This window comes from Brassica napus, chromosome A7 (genome assembly GCF_020379485.1).
Source record: "Brassica napus cultivar Da-Ae chromosome A7, Da-Ae, whole genome shotgun sequence".
Classification (NCBI taxonomy): domain Eukaryota; kingdom Viridiplantae; phylum Streptophyta; class Magnoliopsida; order Brassicales; family Brassicaceae; genus Brassica; species Brassica napus.
Window position 1 is genome coordinate 18,575,168 of NC_063440.1, and position 18,912 is coordinate 18,594,079.

At 38.3% G+C, this 18,912-nt stretch overlaps 4 protein-coding genes and 1 non-coding gene across 7 annotated transcripts; 2 read left to right on the forward strand and 3 right to left on the reverse strand.

Moving 5' to 3' along the window:
- The first annotated feature begins 1,205 nt into the window (after window positions 1-1,205).
- On the forward strand, window positions 1,206-4,606 carry LOC106356869. 2 transcript variants are annotated; one of them, XM_048735690.1, is made up of 9 exons: window positions 1,206-1,436; window positions 2,282-2,410; window positions 2,699-2,857; window positions 2,939-3,044; window positions 3,125-3,316; window positions 3,445-3,607; window positions 3,687-3,982; window positions 4,065-4,169; window positions 4,364-4,606. In XM_048735690.1, the coding sequence occupies exons 2-9, from the start codon at window positions 2,396-2,398 to the stop codon at window positions 4,426-4,428; spliced, it is 1,101 nt and encodes a 366-aa protein (XP_048591647.1). In that variant the 5' UTR covers window positions 1,206-1,436; window positions 2,282-2,395; the 3' UTR covers window positions 4,429-4,606. The 2 variants fall into 2 exon arrangements, with proteins under 2 accessions (XP_048591647.1, XP_048591648.1); XM_048735691.1 differs by lacking the exon at window positions 1,206-1,436 and adding an exon at window positions 1,509-1,862.
- A 309-nt stretch (window positions 4,607-4,915) lies between these two features.
- Window positions 4,916-8,218, reverse strand: LOC106353284 (beclin-1-like protein). Of its 2 annotated transcripts, none has more exons than XM_013793011.3 (10): window positions 7,883-8,218; window positions 6,958-7,316; window positions 6,716-6,886; window positions 6,516-6,640; window positions 6,383-6,431; window positions 6,015-6,173; window positions 5,851-5,936; window positions 5,665-5,736; window positions 5,419-5,568; window positions 4,916-5,317 (listed from the first exon to the last, which is right to left on the reverse strand). In XM_013793011.3, the coding sequence occupies exons 1-10, from the start codon at window positions 8,028-8,030 to the stop codon at window positions 5,068-5,070; spliced, it is 1,569 nt and encodes a 522-aa protein (XP_013648465.1). In that variant the 5' UTR covers window positions 8,031-8,218; the 3' UTR covers window positions 4,916-5,067. The 2 variants fall into 2 exon arrangements, with proteins under 2 accessions (XP_013648465.1, XP_013648466.1); XM_013793012.3 differs by having other exon boundaries at window positions 6,958-7,313; window positions 7,883-8,217.
- Window positions 8,219-8,302: 84 nt separating this feature from the next.
- On the forward strand, window positions 8,303-8,373 carry TRNAG-GCC. Its single transcript has one exon. It is a non-coding gene; the product is annotated as a tRNA-Gly (tRNA).
- Window positions 8,374-9,177: 804 nt separating this feature from the next.
- On the reverse strand, window positions 9,178-11,697 carry LOC106353290 (probable F-box protein At3g61730). Its single transcript, XM_022688941.2, has 8 exons — window positions 11,181-11,697; window positions 10,569-10,768; window positions 10,460-10,504; window positions 10,150-10,317; window positions 10,031-10,078; window positions 9,765-9,935; window positions 9,561-9,668; window positions 9,178-9,469 (listed from the first exon to the last, which is right to left on the reverse strand). The coding sequence occupies exons 1-8, from the start codon at window positions 11,429-11,431 to the stop codon at window positions 9,387-9,389; spliced, it is 1,074 nt and encodes a 357-aa protein (XP_022544662.1). The 5' UTR covers window positions 11,432-11,697; the 3' UTR covers window positions 9,178-9,386.
- A 60-nt stretch (window positions 11,698-11,757) lies between these two features.
- Window positions 11,758-17,914, reverse strand: LOC106353286 (histone-lysine N-methyltransferase ATX3-like). Its single transcript, XM_013793017.3, has 23 exons — window positions 16,740-17,914; window positions 16,603-16,658; window positions 16,348-16,525; window positions 15,969-16,064; window positions 15,828-15,896; window positions 15,673-15,741; window positions 15,462-15,577; window positions 15,252-15,344; window positions 14,925-15,060; window positions 14,724-14,811; window positions 14,535-14,634; window positions 14,305-14,429; window positions 14,002-14,147; window positions 13,802-13,906; window positions 13,597-13,661; window positions 13,300-13,519; window positions 13,093-13,179; window positions 12,927-12,980; window positions 12,748-12,837; window positions 12,573-12,659; window positions 12,419-12,493; window positions 12,234-12,337; window positions 11,758-12,140 (listed from the first exon to the last, which is right to left on the reverse strand). Exons 1-23 carry the CDS (start codon window positions 17,487-17,489, stop codon window positions 12,050-12,052), a joined length of 3,000 nt encoding a protein of 999 aa, XP_013648471.3. The 5' UTR covers window positions 17,490-17,914; the 3' UTR covers window positions 11,758-12,049.
- Window positions 17,915-18,912: the final 998 nt, after the last annotated feature.

Below are 18,912 nucleotides of genomic sequence, written 5' to 3' on the forward strand. Positions count from 1 at the left end.
AAAAAGGAAAAAGATGAATACGACGAAATAACTATTTTTAATCTGAATAAATAAACGCCAATATTTACAAATCTTTAATAGAATATATATATATATATATATATATATATATATATATATATATATATATATGAACATGAAGAATGTAGTTGTGGAAGTGTTTTGGATGTAACATGTTGAATTGTTTAACACATTTCAACGTAGAGATATTATAGTACAAAGATAAAACAATTGTAGTGAAAATGGAGTCAACGTTTGAGTCATTGAGATCTTGTTTGGTGCCTAGTGAATACTGACATAACCATTTCTTAGTATTTATTTCTTTCTTATCCAAGAAAAATACTATAAAGTGAGAGCATGTATATAAACAAATGAACATTGGTTTATGATTTCCAAAATTTTAAAAATAATTTACAAATGGAAAATAAAGGTCTCTGAATTTGTAAAAAAAAAATGTGTTTTATTAAATTGTCTATAACTTTCAAAATTTTAGGATTGATATTCAAATGAGACCGTTCGTTATGAGAAGTGTAAACTGGATATGAATTTTAAAATTAGTATTTGTATAGGTTTTAGAAGAGGAAGTGGTCCTTACACCACAAAATTATGGAAAATGCCACTCCCAAAGAGTTACACAGAGAAGCAGGTCATGGCCATATTTTGTCGTAACACAACAATCAACAACTTGACCACATACGTTAGTTTTTCTTTTTTTTTTGAACTAAAATTTTGGTTTGGTTTAGTTCGGTTTAGTTTTTTTTGTGCAATTTCGGTTTAGTTTTATAAAGGTAAATTTGAACTGAAACCAAGCTCTCTTACATTTACACAAAATGATTTCATTAGGGAAAATTCTTAAAAAAATATCTGAAATAATTTCATTTGCTATAAAAATACATTAACTATTTTGGTTTTTTTTGTCATCTATTTTGGTTTTTGTTTAATACACAATTTTTTATATCTAAATAATACCTAAATTTTTAAAAATCGAAAGGTTTATACCGCTAAAATTACAATGTTATATGTTTATAGCAAATGAAAATTGTTTCAAAGTATTTTTTGGAAAATTTTCCATTTAATGTATCCTATCCTGTACTGTAATGTTTATCCTATACCAATAACTAAAAAAGGGAACAGCATCATGTATTTATATATTCCAGATATTGTTTCCTTCTTCTTTGTCCAGTAGTCAACTTAACATCTATTGTTGTTATTTGCATTTTACATTTACTGACTTACTTTCAGAGTTTCATTTTCTTTTCTACTAAAAAGAACTTTCAGAAAGCTTTTGTTTTGTTTTTCATTTGGTCTCTCTCTCTCTCTCTCTTTCTTTGCTCTTTCTAGTTCAAATGAATTGTTGAAAGACAGCATTTTTTGGATCTAATCAATTTGTCGACTTTACTACTTTGTACTCGAGTGTGTAAGATTTAGGGTTCAAGGTGAGATTCGCTACTGAAATCTTTTATTTGTGATTTGTTTATTCGACAGTTCTCACTATAATCTCTTTATACCTTTTTGATTTTTCTTGAATATTATATTAGAGTTTCTGTTCATGTGGGGGTGTGTTGATTGTTGTTCTTCTATTTTTAAATCTTTGTTTCATTGTTCTGTTCTCACTTCTCACCATCTCAATCTCCATCTTCTTCTTCTCAGTTGATTTCTTTTCTTTTTTTTTTGGTTATCCAGAAAGCTTTTCTCTTATTTTATTTTCCCACAAATGTTAAACCTTTCTGGAATTATCTAATTATCAACCTTCATTAGAAATGTAAATCATCTCAATATATTCTAATAGTGGTTTTTGCAAGTTTGAGACTTTATTACTTGCTATGCTGTAGTTGATGTGAATGTGAAACAGTCTACACTGGGTATGAACTATTAACTATTTTGCTTAGATCTAGTTTGTGTTAACTAGGTTGTTAAACTTTATGAAATAGTATTTTGTTATTATATTATTGGATAGATTCTGTAATGTTCTTTACTTGGGATTTGGAACACTATTAAACAAATGTTTGAGGGACTCACTTTCTATTCTTGTTTGACAATTAACAAATCACTGTGGAAAATGCTCTCTTTTTATTGGTATGCTAAAAATGTAGTGCTTTGACTGTTAGCTGACTAGAGAAGAGAGAAATACACAAAGATTGTTTGTTATGATGAATCAATGAATTCTTCAGTGAAAGAAAAAAAAAAAACTGTTAGCTGACTATTTTAGCTACCAAACTGTTAGGTATCAGTATGGCCTATATAAGCTGATTGTTTTTTTCTTCTTGCTTTTGTTACTCAGGTTTATCTTTGATTTTTTCGAAATTATAAAACAAAGAAACTGACCAAGATATTGAGCTAAAGAGGAGAGTTCTGATTGAAGAAGGATCATCAAAGCAGTTTAGGTTCAGCAGTAATGAAGAGCGAACAGGTAACAGCTTCTTGTATAATACAGTCTTCCAGTGCTCTTCAAAACTCAGTAACTTCTGCTATTTTCTTAAGATTCCTTGGTTTTTGAGAGGCCTTCCCCTTTTGTAAAGTATCAAAAACTGTAGTTCATGTTAGATCAGTACTTTCATATAGGGAACTAGACAATGTTTAAAGTTCTCTTGTGGCTAAGATTAGTTGTTATTGGTCTAAGTAAGCTGTCTCATCAGTACTTTTTTGATTAACAAAAAGTGAAATGTTAATAGAATCTATATATATTATTTAATTACAGTGCGCACAGAAACTACAATCTTCCGCTCAAACTTCACAAGAGTCCCAAAGTGAACAGAAAGTTAACCAATCATTAGATGCTTCTCCTATACAAGATGCCGTTTCTGTATCTGCTCCAAGCAATGATAGTAGGAAAGTCTCAAGACAAGATATTGAACTCGTAAGAATATATTTGCCTCTATCTCCCTGTCTCTATTTATGTCTGTGTGTGTCTTTGTGTAACATCTGATGATTGATGTAGGTCCAGAATTTGATAGAAAGATGTCTTCAGTTGTACATGAACAAAGATGAGGTGGTGAAGACCCTCTTGACCCGGGCAAGGATAGAACCTGCCTTTACAAGCTTGGGTAAGCTCTTCAAGTCTCTTTCTTCACTTTGTTTCTTTCCATCATTTACTTTGTTTCCATTCTTTCTTTTGTGGAATCAGTTTGGCAGAAACTGGAAGAAGGAAACGCAGACTTTTTCAGGGCTTATTACATAAGGTTGAAGCTGAAGAAGCAAATAGTTATATTCAATCAGTTGCTTGAGCACCAGTACCATCTCATGAAGTATCCTCCTGTTCCTCCAAAGATTCCTCTGGCACCTATGCCAAATGGAATGCATCATCCCATGCCACCTGGTAATAAAGTCTAAAACCCCTATGTTACCTTACCTGGCAAAAACTTGTATTGTTTATTTTGCAATTTTTACAATTAAGAAGGTTTTGGTTTCAATGTTATTTAACACCGTTGTTTATTCGCAGTACAGTAGTTGGCATGCAAATTGGGTATCCAGTACTACCGCATCCTCAAATGCATGTTCAAGGCCATCCCCATATTGCTGCTGCAACGGCAATGTCAAGCTGCCATGTTGTTAACGGAGTCCCTGCACCTCCCCATCTCCAGCCATTGAGGATGAACTCTACGAATGAGTAAGAACCAACAACTCCCAGAGTTATAGTTAAAATCTTGATCTCTTAAAAAAAATATCTCACTCTGTGTAATTCTTAGTATGGTGGTTGATGATACAACCGTGGAAGATGAAACTCCTCCTCAAGTGGTTCCACCAAGCAGTGGCGAGATGGCAGTGAGTCCTGCTTCTGTGGCATCAAGTGGACACTTTCCATTTGTTGATTCAGACATGGTAATGGACACTTCAGTGCTTGATTCTGAGTTCACGGCTGATGTTGGAGCAGATGGAGAAGGAGGAGGAGGAGGAGCTGGGAATTCTAGAGATGTGTCATTTGATCAGATTCCCTGGGATTTTAGCCTTTCTGACCTCACTGCAGATCTGTCAAACTTGGGAGGTAAGTTTCATTTTTTTTTTTTTTTTGCAAATGTTTATGTTATATATGTATAATATAACAAGAGCTGGGTTGTTGGATAAAGATGTGTATGTTGGAGATTTAGAAGCGTTAGGAGACTATACAGGCTCACCGTTTCTTCCATCTGACTCAGAGATCTTGCTGGATTCTCCTGACCAAGAGGGCATAGGTAAACAAACACTAATAATCTCATAAAGTTTCAGCTATTCATGAAACACTAGTCTTGAAACATGTCAGTAGAAAACCAAACATAATCAAACTGAACTATATTGTACTGCTCTCTGTGATCATCCATTATCTATTTTTATTTTCATTACTCATCTCATTTGTTTTCTTTCTTGGTTTGCTTTGCATATCAAATAGAGGAGTTTTTCGCGGACTCCATGCCTGGACCTCCTTGTTCTAGCTTAGATGAAGAGAAGCCTTGAATTGAAAAGGAACCGGCCATATATAATAACAATCTTCTCCAGAGAAATAACAAGCATTGTTTTTTTTTTACTTTAATAACAAATATAACAACTGTTGTTATTTTTGACCAAAAAAAAAAAAACTACTGTTGTTATTTATATCATTAAGTACTTATGAATAAGAGAGGTTACAAAGCAATTGTAACTGGGTAGTGCCTTCTTGTAATAAAATAGGCTTAGACTTGCAAACGGCTTCTTCAGCATTACTTGTGTTGGGAAGCCTTTCAGGTTCTTGCTTGCATATCTTCATCAAGCCTAGATCATTTTAACTCGTTTTTTTTTTGGCCTGTTTTAGAATCGATAATTATGTATGCTTCTCCTTCTGGTGGATCATGGATGAGTAATAAGACTTTTTAACTCTTTATAAAGTAATAATAATTAAAAGATGGCTTGTTCCAATTTAAACTTTTTGTGATTTATGTGCAGATAATAAACCTTTCACAGAAACTAGAAAACCAACAAACTATAAAGTTCATATAATACACACAATGTGAACGAGGCTGTACAATAAGTTATAAGCATCAGTGTTTCTTATTATTCGATGCTATAAGAGCAAATGCTTCATCATACAAAGTCGCTAGTTTCATTTTGTTACCCTCACTAGTTTCTTGAGGTTTTACTAGACGGGTTATTAGAACCAGGACCACGCTTGGCGTACAAGGAACCAGCTGCTGATACATCAGAAGGCAAAGAGACCGTTGCAGAGAGAGGCTGGAAGTTAGTGTTCCCAACGAACCAATAGAGAGCCCATTTCAGGTTGCAAAGAGTATACTTCAGTGCTTTGGTCCAGTTCTCTTGCTTGTTAAAGCTCTGCGTTATTGAATATGACTCCACTTTGTCATTTTCGATTCTGCATTAAAAAAAGAAAAGATATTACATTTATAGGAACTTCTGGATTGTAACTCATTAACAACACAAGATAGCTTAATCTTCAAAGGTTTTGGTACTTACTTGAATGGGAGTTTGAGGCATTTCTCTGGTGGAATATTGTTCTCTTGGTCCTTTGCGTTTGCGAAATCAGCAAAGTCTTTAAGACATATCAGATACAACGTCATGGCTTTATCGTATCTAGTGCTCCAAAACAAGTTTACAGGACCAAACCTGAAGATCATCACCACACTTTTTTCAGTACAAAATTGCTGAAGAAAGATAAACAACACACACACACACTAGAATATGCCGTTGGGAATCACTTACAGCTCATAAGTGCTGTTGGTGCTGTCCACAATTCTAGGATAACTTCCCATTGGCTGTATTTTGACTCGGCATCTTAGAAAAGGATACTGGTTAAGGATAAAACTTCATTTACAGTAAATAAAATCAAACACACACACACACACACACAAAATAAAGAAAATGATTATGAGGTGTTAACAAGGATACTGAAACTTTGGCCGGAAGTAGTTACACATGGTGTGGAGGAGAAGACAGGCTTGTCCCCAAGCAGCATTGATCTCATCCCACTCAACCTGATAACGCGTCATGTAGTTTTATATGAGCAGGAAGAGGTAATGGACATCAAATACACAGAAAGTTGCAAAGCTTACCGGTGCTTTAGGGAGTCTCCCAAGTCGAAAATTGTTGATTGTACCAAAATCTCCGTCGTACCGTATGGGGAAGGCATCAATCAGTACATTTGTCTTATTTAATAACTCTAAATGTGCTTGTGAGACTTCGATCTTTGCCAATATTGCATCTCTCTCTTCCTGTTTTCAAACACATCATCATTAGCACTAATACTACCAAAACAGGTGCTATGCTGATAAAGCCTATTATTCCTTCACAGACTCAACACTGACTAAATAAACATAACCAACAGCTAATATAATGAAATAAGAGAGAGATCACTCTCTCAAGGTCAAATAATCATTTAGTGAAATGAGGGAGAAACGTAAGAGTATCAGAAGCAACGCACCTGATGAGCTATAAGTTGACACTGGAAATTGTTGAACTCTTGCCAATACCTATAACAAAGACATGTAAGAAGATAAAAGATAGCACTGAAGATGTGTATCTTTGCCAACAGGGGAGCAGTAAGAGAGCTTTACCGATCTTCAAGTTCGTTAAAGCGATTTCCCTTTGATTCAAGTTCCTTCAGCTGACGGTTCACCTCAGCGTTTTGCTTCTCTGATTCTTCTATAGCTGCAACAAGCTTTCTTTCTTCTTCTTCAATCTAAGTGGAGCATGACATTTATTACTTAAACATTATATGCAAAAGTTGAAAAATAAGCTAGAAACTGAAACTTACCTTCCTCTTTTCCCTGAGAAAATCAGCTTCACTAAGCACATCTTGGGTCTCTCCTTCTAACCGTTGGACGCATGCTTCGTATGCTTCCACGTCTCTCGTCACATCCTCGACTTCCTTTTCAAGTTTATCAGACAGTACCCTCATGCATTCCAGGCACAACGGCTGTTCAACCTGAGAGAACGAAAAAAAATCAGAAATTAAGATACAATCAGCGAAAAGCCAAAACCTTATAAGCATCATACCTGTGTCTGAGTTCTTGCGATATCGAACGCACGGTTTAAGACATTGATACTCGAATTAAACCCAGAAGTATTTGAATGCAACGGACCATTCTGGCCCACTTCAACCGAAGACAACGTATTTTGAGAAGCGGCTCCTGAGTCAGAAGCTGACTCAGACTTATACACGACAACAAACGATTCATCCATTGCCTTCCCAGAGTGGGTTGCATCGTGAGGCTGAGGAGAAGAAGCCCCACGAGGCCGTGGAGGAATTCCCTGAGCTTGAGGCTTGTGTCGAGGTAGAACAACAAAAGAGTTGTCCATGCGTGTTGAACCAAGAACACTGTTGGCTCCATGGATGGAAGAGCCTTGCATTGCTGCTGGATACAACAATTACATTAGTTTTTTTTTAAAACAGAAGCCATTGTCTGAATCTGAAACTCTATATTAAGTCTAATAATTTCATAGCAGTAACTTCTAATCTAGGCAATTTTTTGAACACTGATAGCTTCATGGATGGAAGAGCCTATGTAACAATTATTTATAACACAAAGTCATTAAGACAAGAAGACATATACACAAATTCATCACACACAGTTCTGTCTGATTCTGAAACTCATTTATAAGTCTAATAATTTCATGAAGTAACTTCTAAACAAGGCAAATTATGATGAGCAAGCTTTTACTCTAACTAAGTTAGACTCATTACACACAAGTCTTGTCTTGTCTGTTTCTGAAACTCTTTATTAAGTCTAATCTATTAGCTCCGTGGATGGAAGAGCCTATGTAACAATTATTTATAACACAAGTCAGGAGGACAAGATAAGGCATATCTAAAATTCATTACACACAGTTCTGTCTGATTCTGAAACTCAATAAAAATTTTCCACAGAAAAATAGAAAGTTATGTTGAAATCACGAGAGAGAGGGAAGAAGGGGGGCAAACCGGAAGGAGGGGAATCGTTGCAGAATTTGCCGGCGTAGGAATCGACGCCGACGATGGTAAGAGAGTGCTGACATTTCTGGCAGACCCATTTCGGAAGATCCCGACTTTTATTATCTGTTTGATGATTATTATTCTCCTCTTTCCTCATCCCTCCTCTTCACCTCTTAACCGGAGAGAGGATACGTACCCAAATCTATAAAGAGGGTTTCGCTTGATTGAGTTCGAATAAATCAATCTCTCTACTTGTTAATGATCGTGGAGCTTTGCTGATTTCTCTATGGTGTGACTTCTGATTGATTTGCTTTCGATTCTGATGAAGACCTAGGTGAGGAGAGGAGACCTCCTTGATTATGGATAAACTTACACGAAACCAATAATTTATAATATTGATAATGTTTTAAATGTGTTATAAATTCCGAAGCACCAGTGGTCTAGTGGTAGAATAGTACCCTGCCACGGTACAGACCCGGGTTCGATTCCCGGCTGGTGCATCTTTTTTAAGTTTCAACATTTTTTTAACTTGAGTTTATTTTAATTATTGGACTTTATATATACCTTTTGAAGCCCAACATCGGCAGTTCCTGATTGATGCTTTGTCAGGAGTAGATACTGGCTCTGGTCCAAGACTTGGGATGGAAGTAATACACCTATGAGACTGATTTAAAGAGGAGAAATGAACATCTGAGTTATTAAGCCCCCTTCTACCATCACAGGTACTGAGGTCAGTGACAGGGAAATCAAGAAGCTGTAAATCTGTGAATAAGCTAAGCCATATTTTACATCTTCTTCGTTTGTAGACAAGCTATGATGAATGAGAAATACTTCTTACCTGCTATCAAAACCGCTCTTGATATCTTTCAGTTGATTACTCAAACTCTTGAGACGATTACGGCACCAAAACCAGATAAACTAGAGGATGTGATAATAAATCCATTCTAGACCCAGAGTGTGGGCGATAGAACTTGACATCTTATATTAACATGACTTTTTCTCCACTATAGTTACCAAATCAAAGAGAGTATGATGATGAATCCAGTTTACAGGGACGGGAGTGAGCAATATGCTTTTCCTTGTGATGGAACAAGAAATAATCAATCCCATCTGCATTATCTCAATATCTCACTTCTTCATTTACAATTGTTTTAAGTAACAGTGGCAACGTTTTGTGTTCGGAGGAATCTATGAGATGGAGGAAGAAGAAGAGAAGGAGATGCAACTGTTTTGAGAACGTCATTAATGATGATGAATAAGATGTACTCACTATAACTACTCGCTGTTAATGGAAAATGTCAAAGAATAGCGTACATTTATGTATATATAATTTTGGTGCGTAAGTTTTGTAGACAACAAGTTCAATAACCTCTCAGGATATTCTTGCAACATATACTGTAAAGTCATATAATGAAGTAGAGTTTTATCTTACCGAAGAGTAAAATGATTTGCATACCAGAGATATACTAAAGGCTCTGTTGTGTGACCTTGATAACACACTGTGAACAGGAACTCAGAGTAGCTGTTGGGAGATTCTGATGGCAACAATGTCACCATCAGTTCCTGCTTTCATCGTCTGATACTTCACAAGGATTCCTGCATTTAGATATGTGAATAGTACTTATAATTGTTTGTTCTTCATAAAGATGGTTGATTATGCAAATTGATCTGGACATATATGTAATACCTTCGTTTTTCTGTAACCTTGTGTGAACAGCAACTGCGTGGGTTGTGATAAATGCTTTGGGTTGGGAATCTTCTGGCTCTCCGGTCCAAGACTTGAGGTGGAGAATACCTATAGAGGTTTCAGTTCATGAGAACCAGAGTCAAAGGTTTAAAGAGGAACAAAAGAAACATAAGATAAGAAGTGTAACTGGGGGCTTGAACTTACCTGAGGATGAAGATGCTTTAAGGTGTTTGAGATCATATATGGCTCCACAAGCTGCACTTGTGTCTTTCTGTAACTTATGAGATCCGATGAGATTGTAGTCCCAGCTTCCAGCTTTGTATTCTTCATTCAGGAACAGTTCAATGTGCCTGGTATCAAGTATTTGCATTGTTCCTACACAGTGAAAAACAGAAAATTCTTAGGTTACTGCAAAGACTGATACATTAACATTAAATTCTAACATATTTGAGTTGATAAGAGACTTTTACCATCACAGGTACTGAGGTCACAAACAGGACAACGAACAAGCTGTAAATCTGTAAACAAAGATAAGTCATGTTACATCTCCTCCGTTCATGGACAAGTTCCAGAACCTATGATGTCTTACCTGCAATCCAGATACCGCTTTTGATGTCTTTTATGATACATGAACCAGTGGATTGCAACATCTGTTCTATGGTGCCTTGAACCCTTGGGACTTTCAGCTGACCACTCAAACTCTCAGTCAGGAGTGACATCCGAGAGTCAAGAGTAAAGGCACCAATACGCATCCAGTCTGTAATGACAGTGTCAAAACCAGATAAAATGAGGCTGTGCTCAGCAAATGAACTACTTGAGAGCCAAAGAGTTGCCATATGGCTTCACATCCAAATCAACATGACTAAGAAAGTATTGATGAATCAAATTCAGGGACTGACCAATATGCTTTTCCTTCTGATGGAACAAGTAAGAGTGACTCCCATCTGCATTGCCCAGTACAAGTTATATTCTTCTTTTTTGATGTGTATTGCGTATAATAATACTTACCAAAAGCAGAAGCATATATCTTGTTCCAGCTAGAAGAAACTGGACACGGCCGTGGCACATGAAGATCACGCAAGCAAGCAAACCTCCAAATAGACTCCTCCATTACGGTCTTGTGAAACCATTTGCTTGTTGCTCCCAGCATCACCAGCGATTTACCATCCAGAAACCTCGATATGTATGTCCATACGTCTTGCTCAAACCTGAATCGACATAAAAGTTTATAAGAACAGACTCAGGAATCTGACGCAGAGAGACTTAGATCTACGGATCCTCCTGATTCGAAATCCAAGGAGTTATAGCAATCGGTTTTCAAATTCCTCTTCGTTGTATCTGGATTCAAATTACGATCGATCGTCAACCAAGTCACTCATTAACATCGGGTTTCTCATACAATCCAGTTGATTACGAGATTTTCAGTTCCGGAAGTTACCGAAGATGATTGATCGAGTTCTATATCCTAGATCTATACAACACAGTCAGATTAAACGCTTTGCAAACATTTCGAAATCAAAGCGGAGCTCAGGTCGAACTCGCTTAGCAAACTATCCACGATCAGATCAATTTTCGTTCATCAAATCGGAGCTGAGTGTGTTCTAGAGAGGAAGAAAGTACCAGAAGAAGCTGGGACGGTGAGTAGAAGAAGCAGAGCACCGAGGAGATACACAGCTACGGATTCCTCTCAGGATCTTCTTCCCCTTCTTGTGTTCGTTGCTCGGTGCCAATCGTTTCTTCCCTATCTGAGGAGCCTTCTTCTGTTCGTCGCTCTGCACCGATCGTCGCTTTCCTCTGCCATTTTCGTCTCCCTCTGGAGCTTTCCTCTTCCCTCTGTTAGCTCCTTGTACATCACTGGATCTCGTCTTCATCTTCCCTCTTTCTCTGCTCACTCGGTATCTCACTAATTAAGCTAAACAAAAAAAATTGATTCAAATATTGTTTCAGCTCTGAATCGCTTCGTAGAGACTAGTGAGTATATACCCGCGGAGGAGACACAGCGAATTTTGAAATTTTTGAATTGGAAATGACGTTTCTGACCCTGTAACAAACTTTCTGGGCCCACCTCTCAAGAGAGCAATACGGTATACACATTTTTTTTTAATCGGTTTAAACTTCGAACCCGGTTTACCATCAAAAGACGGAAACTAAACCGAGAAGATCCTCCCAAGTCCCAAGCTATACTACATCATCGGTCTAGTAAAAATTCGACTTTAATTTATAGAAATTAAGAAACAATATTGTTGTAAAACATGAAAAGATATCAACATTTTTGATGCTGTAGATTAAAAATCAAATGTGTAAAGTCTTCATGTGTGTGGCCTATGGGGTTGTTTAAATCCTAAACATTTACAAAATTGCTAGACCGGGAAAGGTAACCGGCGGACATACAATTTAATGGCGCCTAACCAATGAATCAAAGTATCAACTGTAAAGAAGTCAGCATGAACGAGCCGCAGCTACAATCGTTGCAAGAATGATTTCGCACTTCAGTTCATGAATTTGCGACAGTTAGGAGCTCTGCAAAGGCAAGGCACTTTGATTTCTTCAGATTCATCAACCTCAAAGAGATAATCATACCTGTAGAGAGAATCAGTTTTCATGGTCAAGGTCAAGAATTTAAGAGAAATATGAATTATATGGGAAGATGAAGCTGGAAGGAACAAGTGTTACGTAAGCTCTTCGCCTGGTGTAACATTAGTCTTTGCAATGAGGACGATTCTGTTCTCTTCTCCATCGCCTATACTCACAATACGTGCATAGCAATTGGGCATACACTGCACAACAAGACAATGAGCATCATTAGTGTTTAGTTACTACTAGTACTAGGTTTTAGTCTAGTGTGTGGGGAAACTTACTGAATGGTTGATCAATCGGGCTATGTTTCCAGAGTTTGTGGCATCAATCACTATCTCTTCGCTTATCTTGAACAGCTGCGTATTAAGAAAAATTAAATTGACCATTAGAAGCAGCGGGGATAATGATGAATGGCAGCAAGTAATCTCAACTTACATAACAATCTTTGCCCTGTGCACGATAGTTTGCCTCTCTCAGATCTGCAACACTTCTCCTAACTTTCACCCCACGGTACTCGATGATCTACACAAGAATTTCGCTATCAGTACTCCCGCACATCGCATTCAGTTTAGCCATTAAAATCATGAATACTGCGGCGTAAACTAAATACCATTTCTCCTTCTTGAATACTTCTCCTTGCAAAGAGACCCCATCCATGTATTCCAGATTTACCAAAGCACACCCGAAGATTTTCGGTTCTCTAAACAAGATAAGATTCATTATAAGATTAAAGGATAGCAAGATGGACAAAAACAATACTTTTTAACTCTTATTGAATCACCGCTTTACCTGCAAATGCTTTAACCGTTCTTTGAATGAAGTAAAACCTGACGTATCTGCTTCCTGGTGTAACAAAGTAAAAGAGAAATCAAGATCTTGCTGAGATATTCATTAAGAATATCCTCCAACAAAGTGAAACGATGAACACGAATGGAGCTCTGAATGAGAGACTTGCCTTAAAAGAGTTGAGATTCTCGATTGCACCCAAAGAATGATGGCTCGGTCCCTTCAGCCTGTGTGGTATCGCCTCCAGATCAACCTTCTGAAACAACAGCAGTAACAGACTTACATTAGTACCAAATTTCATTGACGTCGTCAAGCAAGAGAATATTGAAAAAAATGTCAAATGTCCAAAGATTAAATGAGATCCCCAAATGCATGCCTTCGTGTTTGATCTACTATAGATACGGCATCTTGCTGCAGAAAGAGAACCATGACTCTTTTCGGTTTGGGGATGGATATCGGAATCTGGAAGCTTCATCTTCTTGGTCAAAACAAGTCTTGAACCTTTGATGCGCCCATTTTGATTCTGAAGCAAATTTCTAGATCCAAAAACTCCTGAGGGTGTGTGCACAACTACATTACTATTTGGATCTGGCTTCCTACACAGCGGATAAAATGTTACGGGTGATCCATCCACACATAAGAGATCAATTAAAGAATATGTAGAGTAAAAAACCTGTGAAAAGCACAGTAAATTGACTTCCTTGTTCTCTGCACACCATCCTTCTCCACACAGTGCATCTAATATTTCCACAGAAAACAGCCAGCACTTACACATCACTAAGACGATCAACTAACAGAATACCTTGATTAGAGTATGAATATGAAAAAAATGAAGCTTATCTTAGGCACAACAAAGGCTAAAAAGATTAAAGACTAACCTCCATGCTGTAACCTGCCCGTGATGCACACATTACGTGAAAGTGAGTGGCACACTTGCAGCATTGCACGCAGGAACCATGTGTCTGCTTACAAATTCTGCAAAACTAAAAGATATTTTCATAGGAGTATCAGATGTCAATTGTTATAAAATATAATAAAATGCATTGGTTATACTTTCTACTTTCATCACACATTATACCTTAAGAAATGAATTTACTGGAATTTTGAAAAGTCCAACAGCAGGCTCCATATGTTCGTGATTCAAAAACCCAACTTCGGGCCGGAACCAAGCACATGTTACATGAACCCACAAACCCTCAACGTCGCTTGGTTTTAAAGCACCGCCTGCATAAATAGACGGAAGATTCAGTTTGAAATTAGTATGTAAGCGGGTTCAATTTATTAATGTGACCTTGTAACAAGACAGTCAAAACTCAAAAATAAGCCATCACTAATGCAAGATGAAAAAAAAGCATAGAGTGAGATAGTTCCGCAATAATACCTTTTACAGGACAAAGACAACACTCTCTCTCAATATCTGGTGTTTCACATGCTCTGCACACCCAGGAGGTGAGATCTTGAGCTTTGCTTACCCCATAGCATTCTTGGTGCACAGCAACTTGACATCTGAAGACATATTTGAAAGTTCGTATGAGTTAGATATTTAAGACTCCATATTTGATTATACATTCGCTGTATAACTCAGTAAAACCAAAATGGGCATAGAGTAACCTGTTACAGATGATCATTTTATTTTCTTCCCAGTCTTCTACCCATCTACATACAGCACACCTTTCAGTCGTCCACTTTGCATTAACTGGCTCATACTTTTCTGTGCATACAAAATAAAAAGTAAGGAACTCTGCCAAATATGCACTCCGAAAGACAAGCACGTTCATAAGGGTTGAGCTGCAGATTTACCTTCCAGCAAAGAGAGCATCATCTGCTTATCTAATACCCTGCAGTCAGCGGTACCTTGTTCTAGAGGGAGGGCAGAACAACCTGCAATCTGCAGTACCTTGTTGTCAGCATTAAATCTCGTACAGACAAAAAATCTACTAGTAGATTTCAGTAGGTATATATGAGGGCCAGCTTCATGAGAGTATATAATAAGGGGTGTACCCATTTTTCCAGAGTTAGCGTCGTGTCTTTCACTTTTACGCTGTACTTCCACTTTTTAGCTCTGCAGCCTGTATGCCGTTCCCATTCACTTGGTGACTGCTTCCTTGCTCCACATGAGCCACACTTGCACTCGATTCTGAGAAAAAATATTCCAGGAATTGATACCAGAAGCTTAGGATTAAGCGTGTATCGTAGTTTATAAATAAAATCAATTTAAAAGCAGGCAATACCAACAATTATATATAGTGGTTTGTAACTATATTCATTAAAGACTAGTCTGTCTAAACGAGGAAATTAAAATGGAAGGCTGGTATATCTAACACTCACACATGAAACTTTCGGATATATGTCCCTTCCATGCCATTGCAGACTACAGTAACTTCATCAGCCAGCTCAGTCTCTGTCGCTTTTTCAGTTGACCTGTCTCACAAAGATTATGCGGATAGTTTTCAGATCAAGGAATTAGAAACAAAGTGATGCAAACAACAGAAGCAGGAGCAGCTATATTTTTGAAAGAGTCTAGCGGGAGCTACATACTCGAACACTGAGTTCTGTTCATTTAACACTGTCGGTGACTGTTCATTTAATACTGTCGGTGCACACTCATGCTGCGCTCTGCAACCAGGGCAATGGTAATTGCTGTGCTCCAGTTCCTTAAAGATGATAAATCAAATTAGCCCAATCCTTAGAAACTAGTCGAATGTACTTGAAACCAAAAGTTGATATTCAAGGAGTTGTATAACTGCACCTTAAAGCGTTCGTTCGAAATGTTGTCGCACCCAGCATGTACCCATATATCACACCCATCACAACATACCTATTACATCAATCAAGTTAGCTACATAGATGTGATAATTTATCACACAGACCAGTATCACCCAACATGTTCAAAAATATTCTCACCCAATCTTCACCATCTGAAGAGTGCCATGATCTCTTGCAAATGCCACAATACTGGTTGGATTTCCACAACTGTAATAACAAATTCGGATTCAATTCCTTCTGACCAAAGAAAACCGAAGAGTAAGAAAATTTCCTACGAACCTTTGAACAGTGCTTGCATAAAAGCTCTTCAGGTTGTGATTTCTGCATTACTGTGCCACAGCCGTCGCAAGTCCTTACGTCCACATGACATGAGCCCTATTAAAAAAGTTGAATCAGCACATCGTTTTCCGGAAACATTCCTAATAACTATGAAAGAATAGGATACCAATGGCACATCCATGCGTATATATAGTCCCTTCAGAATTCGAAAAGAAAGTATATAACAATATAGATGCTTATGAAACAGAACAGAACTGACTGCTGAGATTGAAAGTAAGACTTTGTCCTCAATTTATTTGCTTTTTCTTCACAAATGAATTACTACAGAAAAAAATTGAAGATCTAACGAAAAAAGGGAATAGGTGTCAGGAAAGCGTGCCTGAGATCTAGACGCAGTCCCATGCTCCTGGTCGGATTCAGTGGCAGAGGACTCTGGGCAACTGATTTCAGCAGCTCCACAACTACCCTCAACCCCATTCTCTGCCAAAACTGCTTCCTCGAGTGCCTTCTTAAAGTCGCTCGCCTTGTTATTGTAAAAATTCGTCTGATCCTGAAATCTGAAGAGACAAAAGACTAAGAACAGTACAAATAGACAAGTCCGAAAGATTCCAGAACGACCGTCTCGAGTACTTACTTCTCCATAAATTCCGTAAACGGAAACATCATTCCTTGTCGGATCCATCCATAGTCCTGTAAAATAAACAGGAGTTTCAGAAAAAAAATATCGTACAAAGAAAGTGCAACAAACGCCAGATCAAAGACGCTTCTTACTCTCTGAGTTCCATTCTTCGAGTACCCAAAAAACATGACACAGAGAGAGCCCGGGACGCAATGTTTCAAGACAGAATCCGGCGCTTGTGAATCCGGATCGATCACTTTACCCGGCCACGCCGGGAATCTTTTCCCGCACTTGGCCCAGACAAGATCGCCGACAGCAAAGTCCTCTGGTCTGTACACGCCCTTCCTCATCGCGGCGGGATCTTTCGGCATCCCAGATTCGGCAAAGGACTCACCTTTACCTCTAACAGAGAGAGAATTAGCGTCGTCGGAGGAAGACAACATCGAAACTCTCAAATTCGCATCCTTTCCATCAAAATCAACTTCGCTGCTGTCTCCGTTATCCTTACGTGAGCTTCCATTCTCAGCGCTCTTACCATGACCACCTTTCACTTTCTTCACTACACGAACCTCGTCATCACGTCCCGACTCCTTCGACTCGACCTTGCGACGTCTGTTCCCCCATGCATCAACAACCGAATCGTTAAACCTCGAGGGAGCCACTCGAACTCTTCCCCGCAAAGACTTGGACTGGTCTTGAGACTCTTTACTCGTCAAGGAGCCAGCGCTACTCGTAGTACAATCCTCAGCTTCTTCTCTACATGGTGGTTGATCAACGCTCGCTCTGTTCCTCCTCCTATACACTATAATCTCACCCTTTTTGCCCCCATACTCAATCTCCGAACCAACTTTGCACCGCTTCAGATTCTGCTCCTCGAACGTCAAAGTCCGTTTTAGAATCATCTCCCCCACCTCAGCAATTCTCACCTCGTCAACATACACGAGGAACCCAGATTACGATTCCTACAAAACCCTAATTTCACCAAAACGACGGATTCGAGTCTCAAACCTCCAGAAAAACCCTCGAAATTTATCAATTCCTCTCGCGATTGGGCTCGATAAACCTAATGCGAAACGTTCTCTTCAAACCCAGATTCAATACGATTGAACTCGTTCGTGAAATTTTTAAAAAAGTAACGCCAAATTGTAAGAGTCGAAACGACGGAGAAACGAACCAAATCCTCCTCGTGAGAACCTTCGAAATTCTCTAGAAAGTTAATCGTTTCGCTAACGGAGGAGATAAAGCCTAAACCTCGAAAGCTCCTAATGATCGACGGCGAGAGAAAGCACGCGGAGGAGAAGGATCTGTTTGGTGAGCGTGTGCTTTGGAGAAGGAGACATACATACCGTCGGTTTATTTATATTTTTTCTTATTATTTTACTAATTAATCACGAGTTTCGCCAATTAAAATTCGCATAAATAGTAATTAAACGAAATTGAGAAACTGGATTATGCTGACGTGGCGGACCAATGGAACAGTGTTTGGCTCCAGGGACGGGGGACGAGGGAAGAGTGCGAAATTTTCAGGTCTACAGAAGCGCCAAGTCGAAATTTTTCTTTATTTAATCCGACGTGGCACGTTAAGACAAAATAGTGATAAAGGCTTCTTGGGCTTTATGTGTTTCCGATATATTGGGCCTATTTCTTTTTTTTTTTTTTTGACAACAAGAGACTCAACTTGACTCTGTAAACCAAACCGGCAACTCTGCATCCATGTGAACGTTTCGTCGGTTGTTTTCTAACACTGCGTGCTAAGCTATCCGCCCTTTTATTCTCCGTCCGAGGTACATGAACGATCTCTGAGTTGTAAAAACTCCTTTGTAGGACTATTATATCTTTCAGATAACTTTCAAATGCTGGCCATTCTTCTGATTCCGAAACCATCTTCACCAATTGAGAACAATCCGTTGCAAACGTAACCTGAAATTGTCTTAAATTCCTCATACTTTCCATTGCCCAAATCAGCGCTTCTATCTCTGAATGTAGAGGTGAAAGACATGCCTTTACATTTCGTGCCCCTGATAAACCATCGAAACCCGGTAGGGTACTATACCACCCTTGTCCTGAAAATATATCCTTATCTTTCCATGACCCGTCTATAAAGCACCAGCGCCCTGACGTTACCAATGGGGTTCTGGTGTGTGCCTGAATTTCCGGCGTTTGGTTCTTTTTCACCTGTGCCACAGCCCAAAGTGTAGACTCCAATTCTGCCAATCTTAGTGTTTCCCTTAGGTCAACATCCAGATTACTGAACATTTTATTATTTCTACCTTTCCAAATATACCATAAGATCCAAGCAAATTGATGATCATCCATTTTTGGAGT

Bases quoted from the DNA above. Each gene is read 5' to 3' on its own strand.
- LOC106356869 (XM_048735690.1), top strand. The intron at 2,858-2,938 runs GTAAGAATATAT...TGATTGATGTAG, and splicing joins CAAGACAAGATATTGAACTC to GTCCAGAATTTGATAGAAAG. The intron at 4,170-4,363 runs GTAAACAAACAC...CATATCAAATAG, and splicing joins TCCTGACCAAGAGGGCATAG to AGGAGTTTTTCGCGGACTCC.
- LOC106353284 (XM_013793011.3), bottom strand. From the start codon at position 8,030: ATGAGGAAAGAGGAGAATAATAATCATCAAACAGATAATAAAAGTCGG. The intron at 6,174-6,382 runs GTGCGTTGCTTC...GTTTGAAAACAG, and splicing joins GTCAACTTATAGCTCATCAG to GAAGAGAGAGATGCAATATT. The intron at 5,318-5,418 runs GTAAGTACCAAA...TTTTTAATGCAG, and splicing joins TGCCTCAAACTCCCATTCAA to AATCGAAAATGACAAAGTGG.
- LOC106353290 (XM_022688941.2), bottom strand. From the start codon at position 11,431: ATGAAGACGAGATCCAGTGATGTACAAGGAGCTAACAGAGGGAAGAGG. The intron at 10,318-10,459 runs GTCAGTCCCTGA...CTGTCATTACAG, and splicing joins TCAGAAGGAAAAGCATATTG to ACTGGATGCGTATTGGTGCC. The intron at 9,936-10,030 runs GTAAAAGTCTCT...TTCACTGTGTAG, and splicing joins TGACCTCAGTACCTGTGATG to GAACAATGCAAATACTTGAT.
- LOC106353286 (XM_013793017.3), bottom strand. From the start codon at position 17,489: ATGATTCTAAAACGGACTTTGACGTTCGAGGAGCAGAATCTGAAGCGG. The intron at 14,148-14,304 runs GTATTATTGCGG...CTATTTATGCAG, and splicing joins TTGTCTTTGTCCTGTAAAAG to GCGGTGCTTTAAAACCAAGC. The intron at 13,180-13,299 runs GCATGCATTTGG...CTGTTGTTTCAG, and splicing joins ATAGTAGATCAAACACGAAG to AAGGTTGATCTGGAGGCGAT.